The 22702-nt window shown below is 47.3% G+C and overlaps 1 protein-coding gene across 1 annotated transcript in view; it reads left to right on the top strand.

Moving 5' to 3' along the window:
* LOC119463644 (metalloproteinase) overlaps window positions 1–22702 on the top strand; it is an 85700-nt gene that overhangs the window by 39151 nt on the left and 23847 nt on the right. The window contains exons 5-9 of the mRNA XM_049655300.1: window positions 2181–2246; window positions 2309–2427; window positions 2504–2575; window positions 14134–14273; window positions 16215–16264. Coding sequence (XP_049511257.1) covers window positions 2181–2246; window positions 2309–2427; window positions 2504–2575; window positions 14134–14273; window positions 16215–16264 — 447 coding nt within the window. The remainder of the gene's footprint in view (window positions 1–2180; window positions 2247–2308; window positions 2428–2503; window positions 2576–14133; window positions 14274–16214; window positions 16265–22702) is intronic.

The raw sequence follows: 22702 nt of genomic DNA, 5'->3' as shown, positions 1-22702 counted from the left end.
CCGCTCTTCTTAGTTTAAACATATATGGGAAGGTCTATGATTATATGACAGGTTTCCATGTTAATAATACATATGTCAATTCATGTTATGTCAAACGCAGTTCCCTGGTGCTTTTCGCTGTCTCTGACGACGCAACGGTCTAGATCAAATTAGTTTCAAGTTTTGCGTAAGCCGGGCAGCAAGAATGTGCTTACATAAGTTCCACTCTGTCCTGAATGCACAAAACGTTTTACCTGGGATGAGTAGTTTACGTAATCGCTTTGGGGTAATATTAAAAATAATTGAAGGAACTGTGCATCGTAATGCACATTTGCATTGTGCATTGCAATGTACGCGAGAATATGGACGAACGTCATGACTGACAGTGCCACAACACTGTACTCACTCTGATTTACCTGATCTCTATGGCACAGTGCTATCATGTTCGGTTAGCGGACCGATCTCCAAAAGGGATGCTGGCCTCATCCGAACTGAAAAGTGACATTATGAACAATTGTTAAAGAAGCTGAAATAGGGATGCGGTATGAAGATGGCCGGTCTGGGAAACGTATAATTTAATTGCAGGGCAACTATCCGTAAAAATGTTCCTCGACAGCTCTTAGTTGGTAACAAGGTCATGAAAGATGCTAGTTAGTTGGCGGTAGTACTGAAATATGTGTGAGATCGAGTCTCACACGAAAGGATAAAACAAATTATAAGGGTAAAATGAATATGATAAAGCGCAACTATGAGCGTCTCATTCTAAGAGAAACGATTTCAGGTATTCTGAGAAAGGGAAAAAACACAAGGACTAAAATACAGGAAGGCGCACATCCTGGAATCTATGTGAAGCAAAGTTTTCGGGAAACGGTTAATCAAATGCTAGAGACATGTCCATTTCATTCCAGATTATTTTGCACAAAGAAAACTGACTCACGCGCATGTTCAATCGTGCAGCCGTGCCATGCAATGTGACAGACGCGGCAATCATGTCAAAGAGCTAGGCCGGTATTTTGTAGCGATGCCTTATGACTTATTCTATACTAGCCTTATCATCCACCGATCACGGCCGGCTGATCCCGTTGATGACGCGAGCGAACCGTCGCTCTGACCACTGACAAAGCGCGATAAGCGCTTTGTCAGTGGTCAGAGCAGGTATCGCTACAAAATACCGGCCCTAGTTCAAATACCGGCCCAAAATACCGGCCCTAGTTCAAAGGCATCGCGACAAAATACCGGCCCTAGTTGGCGTTGGCAGCCGCAGAAGAACACGCGCAGTTATGGCCTATCGGTTACAACATCGGACTAGTGTGCTGGGGCATCGAGGTTTATTTCCAGCATGGGGAACGCATTTAAATTTGCTCAAGTCTGGAACATTCGGCTAGACAGCAGCTGTAAGCAGTAGCCATGGTCAGGAAAGTCCGGGAGGGTTCCCATGGAAAGATTCACATTAAAACCCATCCAATAGCGCCAACGAGACAAGTGAAGTTAATATGTGTTAGGTAGAGGTATTCATGTCTAACGTTCATATCTGCGCACAGTAACTTAAACTGGTTGCATCTAGTAATAGCAGCAACGCGATGACGCAAAGACGTTACTTAGAAATGACCGATGCGCATACATCTAAAATTATGTCCTCTCTGAATTCATTTGTGCGGTTTTACGCGTCCAAACAACGATTTGACTATGAGGCACGCCCTAGTGGGGGAGTCCGGATGAATTTTGGCCAACAGGCGATCTTTAACGTGCCTTCAAGGCACAGGGCACGGCATTTCGCCCCCATCAAAATTCGGCCGACACAGCCGGATTTTGATCCCGCGACCTTGTGCTTAGCAGTACAACAGCATAGCCGCTAAGCCACCACGGCAGGTTGTTTCATTTCCGGATTTAAGCTTCACCATCTTAGTATTTTTTGAAGTAACTGCACCGAATACCATATTCTGCACCTCTGCGATATATTGTTTAGTGTGCGCGAGCACTTTATTTGACTGGCAAATTCTCGTCTTGACAATATGCACGCTGCGGGGTATATTTGCACTTGGCATGATGCTTTAGTGCAATCAATCGCAGAATGCCCTAACATGGCGGAAATTATGTTGAAGAGTAAGCACAAATGATGACATTGCAATTTAAGCACAAATATGCCGTACTTTGGCGTACAATTTAAAAAAAATTACTATGCATATGGCTTGAGATTACAGGGAAACTCAGAAAGGACATCCGTATCACTGAGCGTTCTTCGCAAGCGCGCACGGGCTTCGATCCAAGTAAGTTAGGAACTTAAAAGCGAAGAGTTCCTTCTACGACTTGGATAATGATGGTTTTCCAGCTGCCTACAACGTGGAAGTTGTTTACCCTGAATTATTCATGGTCTGCGATTCAAGGTTTGCCAGTGGGTTTACTGAAGTATCACACTTGATCAAGTATGTAATGGTCAGCCTCCAAGTTGTAAGTGCCGCTTTCTTATAAGTTATTCTTTCGAATGTTACAGCATCTTTTCATCACTCTCACTTTTTCTTTACAGGTTAACATACGCTACCGCACCGTTTCTCATCCAAAGGTTCACCTTCTCTTGCGTGGCATAGAAGTGAGCAATGTAAGTATATCTCGATCATGAACCACATTCTGGCGGCTTCGGGATTCTAAAGAAAGAGACAGACGGAAGTTATAAGGGAAAGACATGGATGTTGAGCAGGAAGAACCCGGAAAGCTACCATGCACGGGGGAACGTGTTCTAGTCCAAAATATTCTAAAGAAAGTAAATTTTAAATGCATTAGAAGATTCATAAAAAAATATGCGGATTGAGTGCTCACCTCGGAATTTATGTGAAGCGAAGCTTTCATGAACCGGTTAATGAAATGCTACAGAAATGCTGATTTCAGTGTTGTGCTTTTGGCGCCACGAAAACTGGCGCACGCGCATGTGCACTCGTGCTACACGACGTGACCCATGTGGTGATCATCTGATTCATTAATTTATTAATTTGTCACAATACATGGGATGGAATACGAAGGCAGAAGCCATTCAAGGATGGCTTGAGGGAGTCCTTCGCCCCCGTTCTGCCAAAGGCAGCAGCAGAGGTACAATCATTTTGTTAATATTGTCGTGCACTTTGACAATGCCATCTTATTAAACGCAACATTGACATACACTTTAACGAAACCATCAAATTAAACACATCACTAGTTACTCGAAGTTAGCTACTAGTAGTTACTACTAGTAAGTTTAGTATCTCGAAGAGCTACTTGGCGTTGGCACGATAGAAGTATAGTTGTCTAATTGTTAGAGCGTCAGCATTCTGCGCTTTGGGACAGATGTTCGATTCCACAATGGGGCACAAATTTTTTAAGGTATGAGCGATTCGGCAGAATAACAGAGCCCAGCAGCCACGGCCAAGAAATTCCGGGACGATTTGAATAGAAAAGTACCGCTGCACAAATGCGCAGCGCAGAGTTGATATAGGAGAGTGGTAGCCGCCTATTTGTTGTTGATATCCTATAGAACGAAGGAAAGTGTTTTCTTAACAAAATATGAATACTCTCTCAATTTACACAATTCTCGTAGCTATAAGATACTTTATTTTGGCTCTTCTGTCTAGACACATGGTAATGCGGACGGTAGACACAAGGCACATATGGTTACAAGGGAAATAGTTCCACATTCTCGATGCAGTGGAGACGATAAAGTGTAGTGTATCGATGTATAACATCCCAAGATATAGGGCACGAGGACTTACCATGTCCTCCACCTACCGCCAGCGCCCGAGAGACGTGCAAAGTTAGATTGGGTGCAGAGCATCGGTTTCGGAGCCGCGGGGCGCCATGTTTTTCCTCGCATGGACGCTCAATTATGGACGGTTGTAGAGTTTAATTTTACCTTAATTTGTAGAGCTTACCAAATTTGCCTGTGCATTGCCTGCACGACTACTCCGCGAAAATGAACAGACGACCTTGGATTTCCGCCAACTAAGCGGTTGTTAACCCCAGGTGGCTTGCTTTTATGGCAAGTATTTAATTGTGCGAAATCACAGGACTAGAGCCCAAAAAGAGACAAGTGATGCGGGAAAAGAGTGGCCAAACTGACACCTGCAGCAAGTTGCTCGCGCCTTATTGCAAGATATTACGTGAACCTGTTTAACTGACGTCAACACGAAAGATAATCTTTGCGACTATATTCAAGAGCTCATTGATATAGCTTTTCGCTGCTCACACGAGCGCTGCACTTCTTTTACCCCGTTGATCCACACAAATCTTCGTATTTTTTTGTCTACTGACACATACTCCTTAATGTCCCCATAACTCTGTTTTAAGTCTAAATGACTAAAGAGAGACGTTAAAGAACTGAAGAATTATAGACGCATTAGCTTGCTTTCAGTATTGTATAAAATATTCACCAAGATAATTTCCAATAGAATCAGGGCCAACACTTCAGCCAACTAAGAGAACAGGCTGGCTTCAGGAAGGGATATTCTACGATAGATCATATCCATGTCATAAATCAGGTAATCGAGAAATCAGCGGAGTACAATCAAACTCTCTACATGGCTTTCATAGATTATGAAAAGGCATTTGATTCAGTAGAGATACCAGCAGTCATAGAGGCATTGCGTAATCAAGGAGTACAGGAGGCATACATGAATGTCTTAGCAAATATCTACAAGGATTCCACAGCTACCTTGGTTCTCCACAAGAAAAGTAGAAAGTTACCTATCAAGAAAGGGGTCAGGCAAGGAGACACAATCTCTCCAATGCTGTTCACTGCATGCTTAGAAGAAGTATTCAAGCTCTTAGACTGGGAAGGCTTAGGAGTGAGGATAAACGGCGAATATCTCAGCAACCTTCGGTTTGCAGATGACATTGTCCTATTCAGCAACAATGGGGACGAATTACAACAAATGATTGAGGACCTTAATCGAGAAAGTGTAAGAATTGGGTTGAAGATGAATATGCAGAAGACAAAGTTAATGTTCAATAGCCTGGCAAGAGAACAACAATTCAGGATCGCCAGTCAGCCTCTAGAGTCTGTAAAGAAGTACGTTCATCTAGGTCAATTACGCACAGGGGGCCCTGATCATGAGAAAGAAATTTACAGAAGAATAAAATTGGGTTGGAGTGCATATGGCAGGCTTTACCAAATCCTGACTGGGAGCTTACCACTGTCGTTATAAAAGAAAAGCCTACAATCATTGCATTCTACCTGTGCTAACATATGGGGCAGAAACTTGGAGGTTAACAAAAAAATTTAGAACAAATTAAGGACTGCACACAGAGCGATGGAACGAAAAATGTTAGGCCTAACGTTAAGAGACAGGAAGAAAGTGGTGTGGATCAGAGAACAAACGGGGATAGCCGATATTCTAGTTGACATTAAGCGGAAGAAATGGAGCTGGGCAGGCCATGTAATGCGTAGGATGGATAACCGGTGGACCATTAGAGTTACAGAATGGATTCCAAGAGAAGGGAAGCGCAGTCGAGGTCGGCAGAAAACCAGATAGGATGATGAAGTTAGGAAATTTGCAGGCGCAAGCTGGAATACGCTAGCGCAAGGCAGGGGTAATTGGAGATCGCAGGGAGAGGCCTTAGTCCTGCAGTGGACACAAAATATAGGCTGATGATGATTGTGATGAATGAAAGAAAACGACGCCGAAGACGACGAAGTGTGCACGCGTTCTTTCGCGAGTGGACCACGCATTGGAGTGATCCCGCCAAATCAGCGATGGCCCAGTGGTATTTCGAAGATGCGTCGTACCACGATTGGGCCACGTATGGCGAGCGCGTGGCGAAATGCTTCGTGGCGAGAGACGCGCCTAGTCAACGGGAGACGCAAGACAGCAGGCCGACGCGTCGGACGCCGACGATCAAGGCTCCAGGGAACGCGGCCGTCCCTGGTGCTGCCGCTCGACCGTTGCCCTTGGCCAAGGCGTTCGCCAGCACGAGTAATGCAGCTCGGAGCGTGGCGTGGCCTGCTGTGCTACTACTTGCCACGAGCATTGCGGATCGCGGGCAAGGCGTCTCCTTGGCCAGCTGTTCGGCGGAGCATCGTTCGTGGCCTGGCTAATGGCCACATTTGCGCCGAGCACTGCGGCTCGAGCGCAAGCTGTCCGCTGGGCAGGCTGACCGTTCCTGCAGCGTGCATTGCGGCTCGGATGCAGGCTGGCTGCTGAGCGGTCGTCTCCAGTTCGTCAAGAGCCATCTTCTCCTCACCGTCCTACAGCGACGCGTGTCCGACGTCGTGACGTCATCGCCCCTCACTCCCGCAACCTGTCCACATACTGTGAGCTGTTACATCTTTCGAACTGTTTGGACTCCCACCAGCTTTAGTTCTTTTAGCGTGTTATGTGTGTCATGTGCGTAACGTTCGGTCTGGGTGTACTTTGCCTTTTCTGATAAATGTAGTTTGCATTTTCCAGCCCGAGTCAGACTGGCTTTTCCTGCGTCCTTTTTCCTCATCGCGCGGCACGACAGACGAGTGTGACGAACGTCCCTTTCGTAATTTTTCTTTTACAATGATGATGATGACTAACTGTTGGACAAGCTGGTCTTGCCGGTTGACTGAGAAACTAACTGCGAATAATTAGAAAACGACGCATGAAACAGACAAGGAAAATCAGTCCTAGCAACAGTTTATTCCTGTCAAAACGCTACGAATTGGTACGCTCACTCGAGCGCATGCGTCGCGCCGCTTCTTCAAGCGAAAGTGCGAAGCTGCATCCGCTACAGCTATCGCGCGTTTCAGATGCGATACCTTAGAAAATCAAGCTTGACATTGTGCAAAACAGCAAATACCTCGCATATGCAGATATTGGAATGCTTGGTAATGAAGCAGGCTTCCAAACCGTGTTACTTGCAGATCTGCCTAAAAATCTTCGCTCGCGAAACTGCGCCCCGCATCCACACCCCATGACATGGACTATCAAATTCCCAAACTTGTCTTTTTATGTTGCTTTTAGAGCATGCTTTCTAAGTCGGTAGTTTACACGCCAAGTTATCAAGCCAATGTAAACATTCTAACCCGTCATGGGAATAAAATATGAGCCCCATGCGCACATTTAACGATGGGGAATTCATGCCTGGTTTAGCAACCTCGTTTGCTGCCATTGCTAATGCGAGGACAAAGCTTGGACAACTTGTTATGATACCGCAGCAATATGACGCCTCTTCGCGACCTTCTTGAGGTGTGACATCTTCTTTATAAGCCGCAACCAAAGGTCTCACCATCCGTCACATTCTGCAGGAGAGATTCTGCCAGGGAAAATATAAACGGCCTAGGGAAGCTCACTGCCTAACGATCGCCAACCGCAATGTCAAAACTAAAGTGCACTTGATGCGCGCGCGATTTCCGTAGCGGGGATTTATCCTTAATTATTCTCAAAATCTTTGGTGAAGCCTGCATAGCGTGGAGGCACGTTAACCTGTGATATTTAGCGTCTCATTCATTTCTTACCAAAAGACAGCAGACGGCGGCGGCGGGATATCGTGCGTTGTGGACGTTTCTCAGCACTGAGTGACAGAGAATGACAGTCCTTGTACAGTACTGTTACTATGAAGTGAAAGTCAAGAAGGGAAATGAATTGTAGGAAAGTGTAACGGTTATTGCATATTGGTTGTAAGGTTTGCAGCATACCCGCTGAGCTTGGGCTCAACAGAAAAGGCGAGAATATGGAACGCGCCTCGAGAAGCCAACGTTCTGGGTTCGCCTGACTCGGGCGGCATGACCTATGGGTGGTGGTGCTGAATAGCATCTATTGGGCTATATATACAGAGGGGTGCTCGGGGAGAGGCCGCTAGTGGGTCTCAGCCCTTAATATACTGGGCGGAGTTCCTCCTTCAAGGACACCGTTGGTCTTGACCGCTGCGCCGGTGTTGGGCCGATAGTTCCTGGCAGCCGAGCAGGACCACCTCGTAGTCCTCTCGGGTGGGGGAAGGTGTAATAGGGTGGAGGGAATAATTTTGCCTGCGTGCCCAAACCATGTGGAAGGTGTCGGCCACCTCCCCACAGGATGAGCAATAGCCGTCAAAAGAAGGATCAAAGTGCTTGAGAACCACCGGGCACAGCAGGGTCTTTGTAAAGAGCCTAAGCAGAGTTCGCTCGACAGCTTTACTCAGTACCGGATAGCGCCGGTGTTCGGCTCGATAGTGCTCAATAATCTCTTTACAAGAAAGAATACGGCTGTGATCTGGGTCAAGATCTTCCCAAGTGATGCCTGGTGCCCGGTAAGTGAGTGCGCGGGCTGCCTCATGGGCGGCTTGGTTACCTGACATTCCTTGGTCGCTGGGGACCCATATGATTGCACGATGAGTTGGATCGCAGTCGCGGGTACTGCGACGAAGAATTTTATCGGCGAGTGGAGTGATCCATCTGAACTGAAAGTTACGACAGGCTTCGTGGGAGTTTGTGAGGGTTAATTTAGAGTCACGATGGGAGGCTGCATGGGCGATCGCCACCTACTCCGCATGCATTGAACTGGGTGCTCTGAACGAGAGGCCATCCACTTATCTTTTATCGTGTATGATTGCAGCCGTGTACCACCTCCCTATGGAGTGGTTAGAACCTGCAATATCGACGTAGAAGTGTTTCTTAGAGACATAGCGGCAGTGAAGGGCCTCCACCCGTGCCTGGCGCCGGCCATTATGGTCCTCCTTGTTCATCTTAGTTGGGAGGGGTAGAACGTAGAGGGCACCTCTCCAGAGTTCGGGCACTCGAACCCTTTCCATCGTGTGGTGGTCATGTTTCATATGTAACTGGTCCAAGAGGCGACGACCGGACACGGTCTGGGCGAGATGCGTGTATTGGTTAACGAGATGCGCCTCGTGAAGTTCCCGATAAGTGTTCACCACCCCCAATGCGAGAAGTCGCGCGTTGGAAGTGGAGATCGGGAGGTCGAGGGCTCTCTTGAGCATGTTGCGGCACCTCCAAGCAATCTTCGTCATGTTTCCATAAGCGGAGGTAGGGAGTCGAGTACAGTACTCTACAAGTTACGAAGGCATGTGTGAGCCGCACCGCCTCCTTACTTCGCTACCCTCCTCGCTTGTTGGAAACGCGGCGAACCATCCGGCCCACCTGTTCGATGGTGACTAATGAAGAGACCTAGTATTCGAATCTCCTCCACTTCTCGGATGGGGCCGCTGGCGAGGCAAAGCTGAACTGGGATATTGCATTTCGGGAAAGTCGAATATGCACAAATTGAGACTTGGACGGGGAGCATTGGAGGCCGCAGTACGTGGCATAGTGGTCTACTATACTTGCCGCTGCTTGCAGGCATTCCTCCATCTCTCCTATGTTTACCGTAGTGGCCCAGATGGTGGTGTCATCGACGTACAGCGCATGCTGAACACCATCGATATCTGCCAGCTGTGCCGGGAGGTGTGTCATTGAAATTTTAAAGAGAAGCGGGGACAACACAGCGCCTTGTGATGTATCAGTACGAACCGTACTCGGTCTCTTGTATGCGTATAAAGGCCAAGCGGTCCGTTAAGAAATGTTTGGTGTAGTCGAATGTAGGAGCGCCGCAGTTGGTCTCGCTAAGATGCTTTAGTATGACGTCGTGCTTAACATCATCAAAGGCACCTTTGAGATCGAGTGCCCGGACTATCTTGTCGTTGTGTGGGTGTTCTGTGGGTTCGAGAATCTCGCCATGAAGCTGCAAAAGGATGTCTTGTGCCGAATTATGTGTTCGGAAGCCGAACATGGTGTCTCCGAAGATGTTCTTGTTGTCGAGATATTCAGAGAGGTGGTCACGGACCATCGTTTCCAAGAGTTTCCCTACACTTGAAGTAAGGCAGATGGGCTGGATGGGTCTATGTTTACTGGTTCCCCCTCTTTCTGGATAAAGATTACCAATGATGTCTTCTAATCGGGTAGCAACAAAGTGTCCCCGGTCCAAATGGCGTTGATGTATTCGAGTGGAGTTTCGCACGCCCGATCTGTAAGGTTTGCCAATAATTTGACTGTTATCTTATAGCTCCCGGGCGGCGTCACGGGAGGTATAAGCGCGCAAAGGACGCCCGCTTTCAGGGAGAGCGAACGCACGGCGGAGAGCAAACGCTGCGTCATCCGTCTCGCGAAAGCCGGTGGTAGGATGGGAGGGAGAGAGAGGGGGGGGTATCTTGCGACAGGGTGCAAGGGGAACTGGCGGCCCAATGGCGCACGCGAAAGGAGGAAGGCGGGAAGGCAGCGCCGGAGGGAGGGGGTGCGGCTCCTACTCTGCCAGCAACTGCGTGCTTGTACTTTACGCGGCTGCAGGTGGCTGTGGGCTGTCGCGTGCACCGTATCTTGAAAGCGATCTTCACACGGCTCCTATCTTTGTATGCGCTGTGCTTTCGCCGCTCAGTTTCCATTGAACCGATGGACCGCACGAACCTTCGCAGCTGCTGCTACCGTGCTTGCTCACGACAGCGTTTTGACAGCGGTTGTCTGCGGTCATCGAGTGTGGTCTATTCTTGTTTGCTTGTGCGCGCAGACACTATGCTTGCTAATTCAGTTAGCAAGTGAATGTGTCCAAGTTTATACAGCCGATAAAACTACTATCCTTACTGCATATAGTGCTGTACTAATTTGTTATCGCAATTGATGCTTCACCTCTCGGGCGAAACTGCCACTTCCGTTTAAGTACTCTGCTGGTGTCGCTTCCTCTTTGGCGTTGGTACGGCTCCCGTAGTTCAAGGGTATACCTTTATGGTCGCTACCAAGGCTACCTTCCCGTCTTAATCCATCGTAATTTCGTCCTGTTGTTCGTAAACCGTTTCTGAAACTAAGTTGTGGTCGATAAATAACGGCCTATGGCCAGTACTGTGTTGTTTGCTATTGGAGGCAACGTGACCGAATGGTCCTCTCTCATAAGTGGAGGCGCCGCGTATGCTTACACCAATGCAATCATTTTTGGTAGTACTGGCAAGGGTCTGCGCTGCGCTGCTCCATCTCTCTCTGCGGACGGCACCGACACAACACTAAGCGACGAGCTCAAAAAAGTTATCGCTTTAAATCAGCGCAGCATGAAATCTATGAGCAGGAAACTTGGCGTAGTAAAAAAAAAACACCCTGCATGCAGTGAAAGATGAGCAGGACAATGTCATCAGCAATTTGAAAGATATAGTAAAGGCAGCAGATGACATCTGTAGTGAACTGTAGAGTAGCCAGAACAGCCACATACATTTGATTAGAAGTAGTGACGAACAAAATACAGGAGTTCCATGTGTAACTACTGGCGACGATATACTGGTGACGACGGCGTTGCAAGAGATGTCCCGGAGAAAAGCAATAAATGTGACTAAATAATAAATAAGCATACGTTGATTAGCTTACTTTCAGTATTGTACAAATATTCACCGTGGTAATTTCCGATAGAATCAGGGAAACACGACCTAATTCACCCAGAGAACATGCTGGATTGAGAAATGACTATTATTGAATGAATAATATCGATGTCATGGATCAGATAAGAAATATGTAGAGCACGACCAGACTCTCCATATGGCTTCCATGATGTATAGGGGGAAATTCCTGGTGCAATAAAATAAAATGTGCTTTGGGGGTAGTGTAGTCGAGACCGTACATTCGACGCAGTGCATGTAAAATTCAATTTACAATTCAAAGTCAATTCGGGAATTTGTCTCACTGAACGTGATCAGATCAGCAACAAACTTAGGAAGGCCTGATTCGATTAGTAGTGAAACTGTTTGCCTAATAATGGACGTAACGGGTGCTGGTGAAGCAGTGATTAACGCTACCTACTTTTTCTCCCACTGTTCGTCTGATGGGCAGAGTACACACACCGATTTTACCGATTTGCTTTGCACAATATCAGCTGTCTCCAGGACCGAATACAAGTCATGTTCATTGAAAATGACCAACCTGCACTCAGCTTACTGACCACTTCAGATGGTGTGGAGTATAGAACGAATTCTTTTCAGTCTTAAGTTAAGCAAGTCGACTTGTACTCATGTTATCTCAGTCGTTGACCCTCCATGAAAGCAAAGGTACATCAAGTGCCTTTTCCTACCACATAATGATTGCTAGCGTAATAATAATTTTCTAGCTAAATATTAATTAACCTAGGGTCGGAAGAAAAGCCGTCTTATCATTTCACCACCAGGATGCATGACTTCCAGAAAGGGCTTGCACAAGCGTTTGGATTTAAAGTGGATGGAAGCATCAGCCAGTCGGCAGTCGAGATAAGCGAGAGAGACAGAGTATTGGTGGGAAAAATCAGGAAAGAGGTTGATACGGCCGAATCCGTTACAGGCATAGGTAGCGGTACAAGGTAGATATAAAATCTGAGGAAGAGAAACACGATTAAGAAGATGTATACAAAAATGCTAGAATTAAATGCTTTTATAGCATACCTGACTACTTCACACCGATGAAAACTCCATGAAAGGTTCTCAGTGGGATATTTAACCTGGCGTAGCCAACCTACTACCCACATCAAGATACACTAGCTCTTGATCAGCTTTATTTGTGGCCACGGAGGGTAGGCTCTTAACGAAAACACTATAAATTGTTGTTGTAATGAAATAATTAGTATAAAATAAATAACTTCTTTTCTGAGCCATCCACAACTGAAATATTGCTTTAGCATACCTTGAATCAGCGCGGAAGACGACGAAAACACAAAAAAGCTCGCAGGACGAGGGGGGTCCTGTGTTAGGGATCATCCTGCGTCCTTGCATTCATGATGGAGTCATTTTCACGCTAATATAACGTATGCATCCATTCGAACTAACCTAACATTCTACATGAAAAACTCTACTGAAAAAGATACATATAGAATCACTTCATATTACAGATGGAAAATGTTTTTTTTTACAGCGAAGCTGCTTTTTATACATAACATCTTGTTTCCTATCGGATTATAGGATATATGAGTTATTGGGCACATTTTTTTATTTCTATAGCAATTTTATTGAACACTCCAGACACATTTTTGCCTGCTGTCTAACGTCGTCGTCGCCGTCGCCTTGAGGTTCTACGGTATAAAGTCTTATGATAAAATCGTTGCCGCGCGCCGTATGCTGTACGTGCGAATGAAGCTTGCGAGGGTGAACTGGCGATCGTGGCTCAATCTCGCGCACGCAAGGAAGGGAAGAGGGAAGGAAGCTTGCCGTCTTCCGTTGCGCGCAACGCTCCGCGGGGGAGGGTTGGGTGGGTGGGATGTACTACACTACCAGGGCCGCGCGCGCCCGTCTGGTCCACAAGGCTCTTGGGGGAGGGGAGGGAGGGGGGGGGGGCGTGCTTACCTGGTCCGCGGTATCTTGAAAGCCATGTGCGTCGGGGACAGTGTTAGCCGGGCTCTTCGCGGCTTAGTTCGCGTTGATGCGAAACGCAACACGAAGGCCAATTCACTCGCAGCCGCGTTTACTCACTCCAGCGTTTTGACAGTGGATTTCCGCGGTCATCGACTTAGATGTGTTCATGTTTGCTTGTGCGTGTGTGACACCGTGCGTGTTCATTTATTTAGTATACTTATGTTTAAAGTTTACTCGGCCGATGAAACTATTATCACTACTTCGTATAGCCATTCACTAATTTGCCATCGCTAGCGATGCTTCGCTTTCTGGCGAAACTGCAACTTTGTTGCTCAATCGGGTTACTGCAGTTCCCTCAGCATGCCAGAAACGGTACTATTGGTTCTGCGCTGACTGGATCACGCATAGGTCAGAATTTTGAGCTATAAAACTCATCGTATAAAATGATACACCGACTCCCAGTGGCAGTAAGTGTCTGTTTTTGGCCTGTCCCGAATGAATCAGTTGCGGAACTCTTGGCATTATGACGTTCACAGCAATTTTTTCCACAGTGAGGCCGTAAAGGAACAACCGTTAATAGCCCCAAGCGCAGTGGCATCCAGAGATTGCAAATGCCTCCGTGCTGTACCTGTGCCATCAACACTGGCTGCCAGGTTCGTCGTTATATCTGGTGAAGATAGCCTATTTACACTTCACCAGACTTCGGTATATCCAGGGGGATATTACTGGGTGAAGTCCCAGCGTAGATAAAATTCTCGAATGTTGCTATGAAGGCATGATTTGCGATCTTTTTTGCTGTTGGCTGCCACTGTGTGCCTTCGTTTGCAACAAACTATTTTATAGCAAGCTTTATTTACAATACAACCAGACTACATGAAATGAAGTGTGTATCACATAATTGTCTTTCAGTATACGCAGGAGCATTTGTACTATGAATACCTGCGTGAAGGTGGTATAGATGCCCTGAAATCTCTTTATAACATCGTTGAATACGTCAAGAAGCGAGCTGAAGCGTACGAATCATTCGATTTAATCTACTTTCAAACAGGGTAAGTGCAAAGGTTACCGTCGTAATATAATTATAATATTTTGACCGCGAAATAAAGGTCACACGACGTGTTCGGGAAAATAAAAGTTCCTCAAGCTTTTCCTAAAACATTACACAAAGCACCAAGAACAGTAGAATTCACCAATTTTGTTATAACGGGGAATAATATAGCTTCGTGGATTTAGGCATTGGATGTGATATCAACCTTCTAAGTAGCTATGGCTTAATGGAAGCCCTGAAATGGCATTTCAGAATTTTATAAAGCAGGGCCAAAATCGCCACCATGTAACGGAAAATTTGCGCATTGGGAGAAATAGTTAACATCACGCTTGGTGCAAACTTGAGCGGTTGCAAATGTCCCAGTGACTGGAATAACTCGAAGCGGGTATCTATTAGACTACTGTAAGGAAGTAGATATCTCTGGAATGTGCCCAAGCACGTCCAACGGTAATGGCACGCGTGATCGTTTAGCCGCAGTTTTGGCACCCGGCGGGGGTCCCTCGCATGTTCGTGATAGACATCAACGGAGCCGTGCTAGCTACGTGTACGTTGAACGGATATCAGAGCCTAATTCCCAATAGTTGCTCTATTAAATATTACGTTCGCAGGAGAGACTCTGCGACAGATTATACATCGTACATTGCTTAATACGGGCAGAACGCACGCGCTGCAAGTTCAATACATCGCGTGCACGCGTGCACGCGTGCGCGGGTTTAAGTTCAGTGCACTCCTTTCTTTTCGGGGTTGTCTGTTGGGAACTATTGAGATACTTGAACTGGCTGATATTTATTGCGATACCAATTTTAGGGACACTCAGGCGCATTGACGCAGTCCGCAGCTCCGCCGTCTCCACCGTCCTGATGTTCCGGTATTCACTGTGCAAGCACGACTCTCGCGTGGAGAGTCAATAGGTTTTTGGGGACGTGAGAGACGCGCAGGGCGTTTGCCTGCAAAAACAACGAAGAAAGACACACCTTCTTCTTTCTGGGGTCTTACGTGCCCAAACCGGTCCTGATTATGAGGCACACCGTAGTGGAGGGCTCTTGATTAATTTTGACCAAAGACACCCCTTCAGCCTCCGTTAAATTGGCTCTATACAGCCGGGCCAGAGCAGCATTCGGAGCTCCACTGCTGGCATGAGTGTTGTGGCCAAAAAGTCTCGCGTTCCTGCTGTGCGGCATATGCCACACTGAGTTTCGTGTAGTGGTCTGAGGGGAATAGACAATAAACAGCAAGCTACGAACTCTGACGTTTTCCCTTGCGTCTCATCGCGCACATCACTGAGGAGCGTCACGTGCAACGCTGGTGGTGGGGCTCGTATTCGCGCCAGCATCTTGATATGCCTAGTGCCGTTAAGAGCTGCCAGGACACTGTTTCTTCTGTGCCCCAGAAGTTCTCTCAAATGATGATGTGTCGCCACCAACTTGTCGCCTCTACGTAATCCCAGAACAACTTTTGAAGAGCTTCAGCGCGACGCTATGTACTGGGTGTTTTTTAGACGATACACATTTTTTTTACCTAAATCTTTAAGCGCCGCGAACATAGCGTTTAGGCAGACAAGTGCCTAGGCGAGGCGGGCATATATACTTTGCCGCTAATAACATGAGCGTCAGAAGACTAATAAACAAAAATTAAATAATGAAGTTTTGATTAGTGCTTTATTGTCACAACGTGACAATGTGCCGTAAATGACGGCTTTAGTGCCTTTTTTAGGCAAATAAAACAGCATTTATTCATGTATAAACACACGGTACGTAGTGATAAAGCAGGCTGAACAACTAAAGCGTCGTCTTGAAGCCAACGCTTAGGCCCTAACGAAGACAATTCCCTTGTCAAAACGCTGGCTATACGCTGATGCTTCTGTTTACCCATAGTCGTTGACTTCAGGTGTCCAGTAGTTATATGCTAACTCCATGTCTTTCCTGGATTTACACTTTTCTAGGTACGACATGGTTGCAGTACAGGGAACAAGAAGAGAGGAGAGTCTTTCAGGCAAGTACAGCGCTGCTTTAGAAGTTTAACCTTTCGCTCTGGTGCGCACTTCGTAATAATGCCTTTACAAGAATTGATGACATCCCCGAAGCAAATTTATGCTCCCTAAAGGTTATTAAACTTAGCTCTTGGTATCAGAATTATTATACTGACAAATTGCTTTATGATTTTGGGATTGCATGTTCCACGTGTTTCTAGAGTAGGAAGTCGGAATTTCCGCACGTGTAGTATAACATACTAATGGTGCTGTGCCTTTTAGTTATGTGAAGGTGTTACTTGCTGCATAGACATGGAAATAATGCAAATATTCAATTCGATCGGCTGGAAGTAGTTTACTCCTACGATGTTATATCAATATAATGAAAATTGACGTTTTGTTTTTACTGCTTTCGAAACTTGATCTATCAGCTCTGAATACGCACTTTGGTCGTGTCAACTTAAAATCATCGCCTTGCTCTCATTCCGTGAAAGTTTCTGACAGCTGTAAAACAATTCTGGTTTTCCAGCATCGGTTGTGATCGTCACCCTCTGCATTTGCGAGCCTGTCGTTACTCTTATCTCTTGCTATCTTACTGCTTGTATGCATCTCCAAAAGAGAATCCTGGAAGGGCTTGGTTGACTCGCGTATCTGCGAGTTACCTTTAAGAGCTCCAATTTCTGCCTTGACATCCCATAGGTAACATGGGAGATTGATCAATCATTTATAAGCTTGGGTCACCTAAGCAATACGGGGAATGGGATGAGCAGAACAGTACAAAATATTGCAGAAATGTTTATTCGTTCAAGCAGCAAATAAAGAGTACCGCCAAACAAGAAAAAACGGCAAAGATTGCACTAGGCCGCGCAAAGCTCGAGACAAAGCGAAGCTGGCTGATCGATTGCGTCATAACCTAAGAAATACCTGGCATAACCAAGCTCAACTCAGGCATAGCCAAGGCCGAACCTAGCTGCTACCAAGTTGAACCTGGATACAACGAAGTTCAACCTCGACATAGCCAAGTTCAACCTAGCAACTACCAGGAGACGCAATCAATCGACCAGCTTCGTTGTGACTCGAGCTTTGCGTGGCGTAGTGCAAGCTTTGCCTCCCCATTACGACGACAGAAGAGAAGTGAAATTGCGCACTGGAATGATTAACGGCCAGTGATTAGGAGTAAAATAGGAGTGAAATAGAAGTGTACTTTACGCATACTGCAAGATACATCATCTCGTGGTTTCTAGTTAAACTTAGATTTGTCCCCAACAAAGTAGAGCTGCCGCCGCCACCACTCAAGCCCACGTTCTTCTGCTGAGCAGCACAGCGCCATAGACGGTGAGCCACTGCAGTTAGTGGGCATTCGTCTGAAAAGCCATATATTATATAATATTTCAAAGGAGCACTGAGCTTACAAGAGGCGCGGAAGCCAGAGCTCTAGATATTTTCCACCGGCGGTCGTTCTTTATGGTGCACACGAAGCAGGAAAGTAACAACTATTTTCATGACGTAGGATCTGTTTTGGGATCACCGATCGTGAGGATCAGCGAGCGGCCCATCAGCTTCAATTTGGCCTGCCCAGTCATCTGTGGGTTATCTCTACTACGCCATGTCTCCAAAGGTCATTCATTGCGTCGAAATGACCTTGAGCCGCCGGAGCGCAAGCCTGGGCGATAGTTGGGCGACGAAAAAATTTAATTATGGTGTTTTACGTTCCAAAACCCCGATCTGATTATGAGGAACGCCGTAGTGGGGGACTGCGGAAATTTGGACCACCTGGGATTCTTTAAGGTGCACCTAAATCTAAGTGCACGGGTGTTTCCGCATTTCGCCCCCATCTAAATGCGGCCGCCGTGGCCGGGATTCGATCCGGCGACCTCGTGCTCAGCAGCCTAACACCATAGCCACTGAGCAACCACGGCGGGTGTAGTTGGGCGAAAGTGGCTGGGCGATAGTTGCAAAATCTCTCACGAAACGACGAAACTACGAGTAGAGGCCCCTAAAGCTGCGGACGTCATGGATGAAACGTGGTACGGGGAAATCGACCACTGCACGAACCTTGTCGGGGTCTGGCCTGATAGCTACAGCGTCAACAAGGCGCCAAAGGATTGTAATTTCACGGCGACCAAAATTGAATTTAGAGGAATTCAACTGCAGGCCAGCTCTCCGGAACACATCGAGAACCACTGACAGAGGCTGCAAGTGACTCGAAAAAGTAGATGAAAACACGACGACATCGTCGAGGTAGCATAGGCAAGTGGGCCATTCACGCCCCGAAGAAGGGAGTCCATCATGTGTTTTAATCTCACTGGGACATTGCACAGACCAAACGGCGTGACCTTGAATTGATAAAGACCGGCTGATGTTACGAACGCGGTCGTTTCCCGATCATTGTCATCCCCTGCAATTTGCCAATAGCCCGAATGGAGGTCGATCGAGGAAAAATACGTAGGTTCGTGGGGCAGCCATGCAGGTCAATTCGCGGCAATGTATAAACATCCTTTTTAGTGAGCTTGTTTAGGTGACGATAGTCGACATAGAAACGCCAACTGTTATCCTTCTTTTTTACGAGAACGACAGGGGAAGCCCAAGGGCTGCAAGAAGGCTCAATGATCTCCTTTTCGAGCATCTTGTCGACTTCTTTCTGAATGACGTGACGTTTAGTCGCCGACACTCGATAAGGACGCCGATGAATTGGGCGAGCATCACCAGTGTCGATACGGTGTGCTACTATAGAGGCTTTGCCCAACGGCCCGTCGTCAAAATCAAATATGTCCCGGTATGACGTTAGAAAGCAGTGCATATCAGGAAAGTTGGACGTAGAGATGGCAGGTGATATCGTTTTATCGATGCAGTCAGTTATCTTGGACTGTGTCATAGGGCAAGGAGACGGCAAGGCGGTATCAGGATCTATATCAAACTGGGCGTTTTCTTTAAGGGCAGATATACTCGCCAGTCTGATGCCTTGCGGTAAGATTTGCGGAATGGTGCCAAAGTTCAAAAGACGAATGTTCATACGTGCGGTTGTCAGCAATCGTCACAACTGCATGCGGGAGGGCTACATTGCGCGTATGAATCACGTCGAACGTCGGTGATAGCATGTAGTCGCCGTCAGATACCCGTGGGGTTGGTGACAAAGTAACGTACCTAGAGGCTTTCTGCATAAGCCGAACAAATCGGCGGTGCACAAGTGGGCGAGTGGTTTAACGGCGGCATCTTGGGGCAGAGGCAGTTCCAAGTGTAGGAGACCGGTGGCAAAATTGATGAGGCCTGAGTGAGACGACAGGAAATCAATGCCAAGGATTAGTTCGTAAGGGCACTGGTCGAGGACAGCGAACAAAACTGTGGCATTGTGTCCAGCGATGCTCACGCGGGCGGTGCACATTCCAACGACGGGAGGTTTACTGCCGTCGGCGACTCGTACGGCAATCGGAGTAGCAGGCGTGAGCACTTTGCGGAGACAATGACAATAGTGCGAACTCCTTACTGATATATGTGCGCCTGTGTCAATTAGCGCCGACACTTTAACACCGTCTACTTCAACGTCCAAGAGGTTTCCATTTGTGGGCACGGTCAAAAGACGATTTTCAGGTAGGGCAGGCGATGCCGCTTCACCTCCGGGCGCTGCATCTTTTACGTTTGCAAGAAGCAACCAGCGGAATTGGGCGATGGGGACCGACGAAGTAGTGTGGAGCGTGACCGACGATTACGTGGTGACAGGGCACGGGTAAGTGTGCGTCAATATGATGCACTTGAGAGCCCTCCCCAAATGTTGGGTATCTGGTATCCTGGTGGCTGTTGGTCAAGAAAGACCGATACGGTGGATACGTTCGATTGCGGCAGTGACGAGCAATGTGACCAATCCCTCTTCAGTTGAAGGAGGTCGGCCTGTCATGGTGTGTACCTCGCTCTGCTGGGTCGCGATATCGGCTATAAGGGGGCTCCCGGGGACGAATGGGCGACGGGTCCACGGCCGCACGACTGAATGCACAAACAGGCCTAACACCAGCGTCCTCCAACTCCTGCCGCACAACCGCTTGAATTAGCGCAATGCTTGGTCGAGATTCGTGGTTACGGCTATGAAAAGCAGGAGGTGAAGCAGCCTCTATCTCGCGTCAAATGATGTGCAATACGTCTTCTGTTGGATTAGCTTGGCGACGCAGCGGGAAGTTCTCACAAGAAGAAGCGGTGGCGGTGTTAGGCAACCGCATGAGCGTCGACTGGATGCGGTAGCTCTTCGCTTGCTCAAACCGCCGACGCTCTGCAGTAACGTCAGCCACTGAGGTGTAGTTCCCGAAGACGAGTAAATTAAAAGCATCGTCAGCGATTCCCTTCCAAATCTGGCCAACCTTGTCCGATTCCCACATCGTGTCATCGGCCTTCCGATAAAGGGCCAAAATATCCTGAATGTAGGCGATGTGGGACTCGGTAGTGGTCTGCACTCGAGAGGAGAGTTCTTGTTTCAGGGCACGCTGACGAACATCTGGCTGACCGAAAAGATACCAAAGCTTATGTTTGCAAAGGTCCCAGTTTGTGAGCTCCGCTTCGTGCGTGTCGTACCACACGCGAGCTATGCCTTGCAGGTCGAATACAAGGTTTGCCAGCATCAACGTCGGGTCCCAGTGGTTGGAGGCACTGAAGCGTTCGTACCAGTTCAACCAGTCGTCTACGTCGACATTGCCAGTTCCGGTAAACGTACCGGGGTCACGAACTTGCGCTAAGATGACCGATGGTGTTGCAGACGGCGAAGCAACTGCAGATGACTGACGTTGACTATCCAGTAGTCCAGTCTGGGTCGCCAATGCCTTCGGTCTCACGAGGAGCCCACTGCGGAGTTCCGTGTTGTCGGGGCGTTACCCCGCACTTTCACTAAAATGTAAGAAGGGTAAAATATGTATTTACAGGAGTCTATATACGACACGAGGAGCCCACTGCGGAGTTCCGTGTTGTCGGAGCGTTACCCCGCACTTTCACCAAAATGTAAGAAGGGTAAAATATGTATTTACAGGAGTCTATATACGACACGAGGAGCCCACTGCGGAGTTCCGTGTTGTCGGAGCGTTACCCCGCACTTTCACCAAAATGTAAGAAGGGTAAAATATGTATTTACAGGAGTCTATATACGACACGAGGAGCCCACTGCGGAGTTCCGTGTTGTCGGAGCGTTACCCCGCACTTTCACCAAAATGTAAGAAGGGTAAAATATGTATTTACAGGAGTCTATATACGACACGAGGAGCCCACTGCGGAGTTCCGTGTTGTCGGAGCGTTACCCTGCACTTTCACCAAAATGTAAGAAGGGTAAAATATGTATTTACAGGAGTCTATATACGACACGAGGAGCCCACTGCGGAGTTCCGTGTTGTCGGAGCGTTACCCCGCACTTTCACCAAAATGTAAGAAGGGTAAAATATGTATTTACAGGAGTCTATATACGACACGAGGAGCCCACTGCGGAGTTCCGTGCTGTCGGAGCGTTACCCCGCACTTTCACCAAAATGTAAGAAGGGTAAAATATGTATTTACAGGAGTCTATATACGACACGAGGAGCCCACTGCGGAGTTCCGTGTTGTCGGAGCGTTACCCCGCACTTTCACCAAAATGTAAGAAGGTTAAAATATGTATTTACAGGAGTCTATATACGATACGAGGAGCCCACTGCGGAGTTCCGTGTTGTCGGAGCGTTACCCCGCACTTTCACCAAAATGTAAGAAGGGTAAAATATGTATTTACAGGAGTCTATATACGACACGAGGAGCCCACTGCGGAGTTCCGTGTTGTCGGGGCGTTACCCCGCACTTTCACCAAAATGTAAGAAGGGTAAAATATGTATTTACAGGAGTCTATATACGACACGAGGAGCCCACTGCGGAGTTCCGTGTTGTCGGAGCGTTACCCCGCACTGTCACCAAAATGTAAGAAGGGTAAAATATGTATTTACAGGAGTCTATATACGACACGAGGAGCCCACTGCGGAGTTCCGTGTTGTCGGAGCGTTACCCCGCACTTTCACCAAAATGTAAGAAGGAAAGCGAGGGGTAGAATATGTACATACAGGAGTCTATATACGCGTACAACAGGCGTACAAATCGTACAACGCGTACAAATTGTTATTGTTGTTGCCTCAAAACATCCACATGCGATCCGAGTCGTGCATTCATTGTCATTCTTTCGCTGCGTCCTCGTGCACACGCTTCGGTAACGGTCCCGTGACGGCATTGCTGAATAAATATTAACGTTTCATACGGCAGTCAGTGTGAAATAACATGTCAACGTTGAATGAGATGTCGAAGAAGATTTCTAAGGCGTTAACAGTATTGGCGTGGATACTGAAAGAGGGAGGAGTGAGATGGGAAAGGCAGGTAGGTTAACCAGATGAGAGGCTTCTTGTTTGCTACCCTAGACTAGCGAAATGGTAGAGGAGAAAGAAAGGTGGAAATAATAGCGTAGCGATAAAGCAAAC

Source organism: Dermacentor silvarum, chromosome 9 (assembly GCF_013339745.2).
Source record: "Dermacentor silvarum isolate Dsil-2018 chromosome 9, BIME_Dsil_1.4, whole genome shotgun sequence".
NCBI lineage: Eukaryota > Metazoa > Arthropoda > Arachnida > Ixodida > Ixodidae > Dermacentor > Dermacentor silvarum.
Note: the sequence above shows the minus strand (reverse complement) of the source record. Positions and strands in the feature narration are given on the sequence as shown.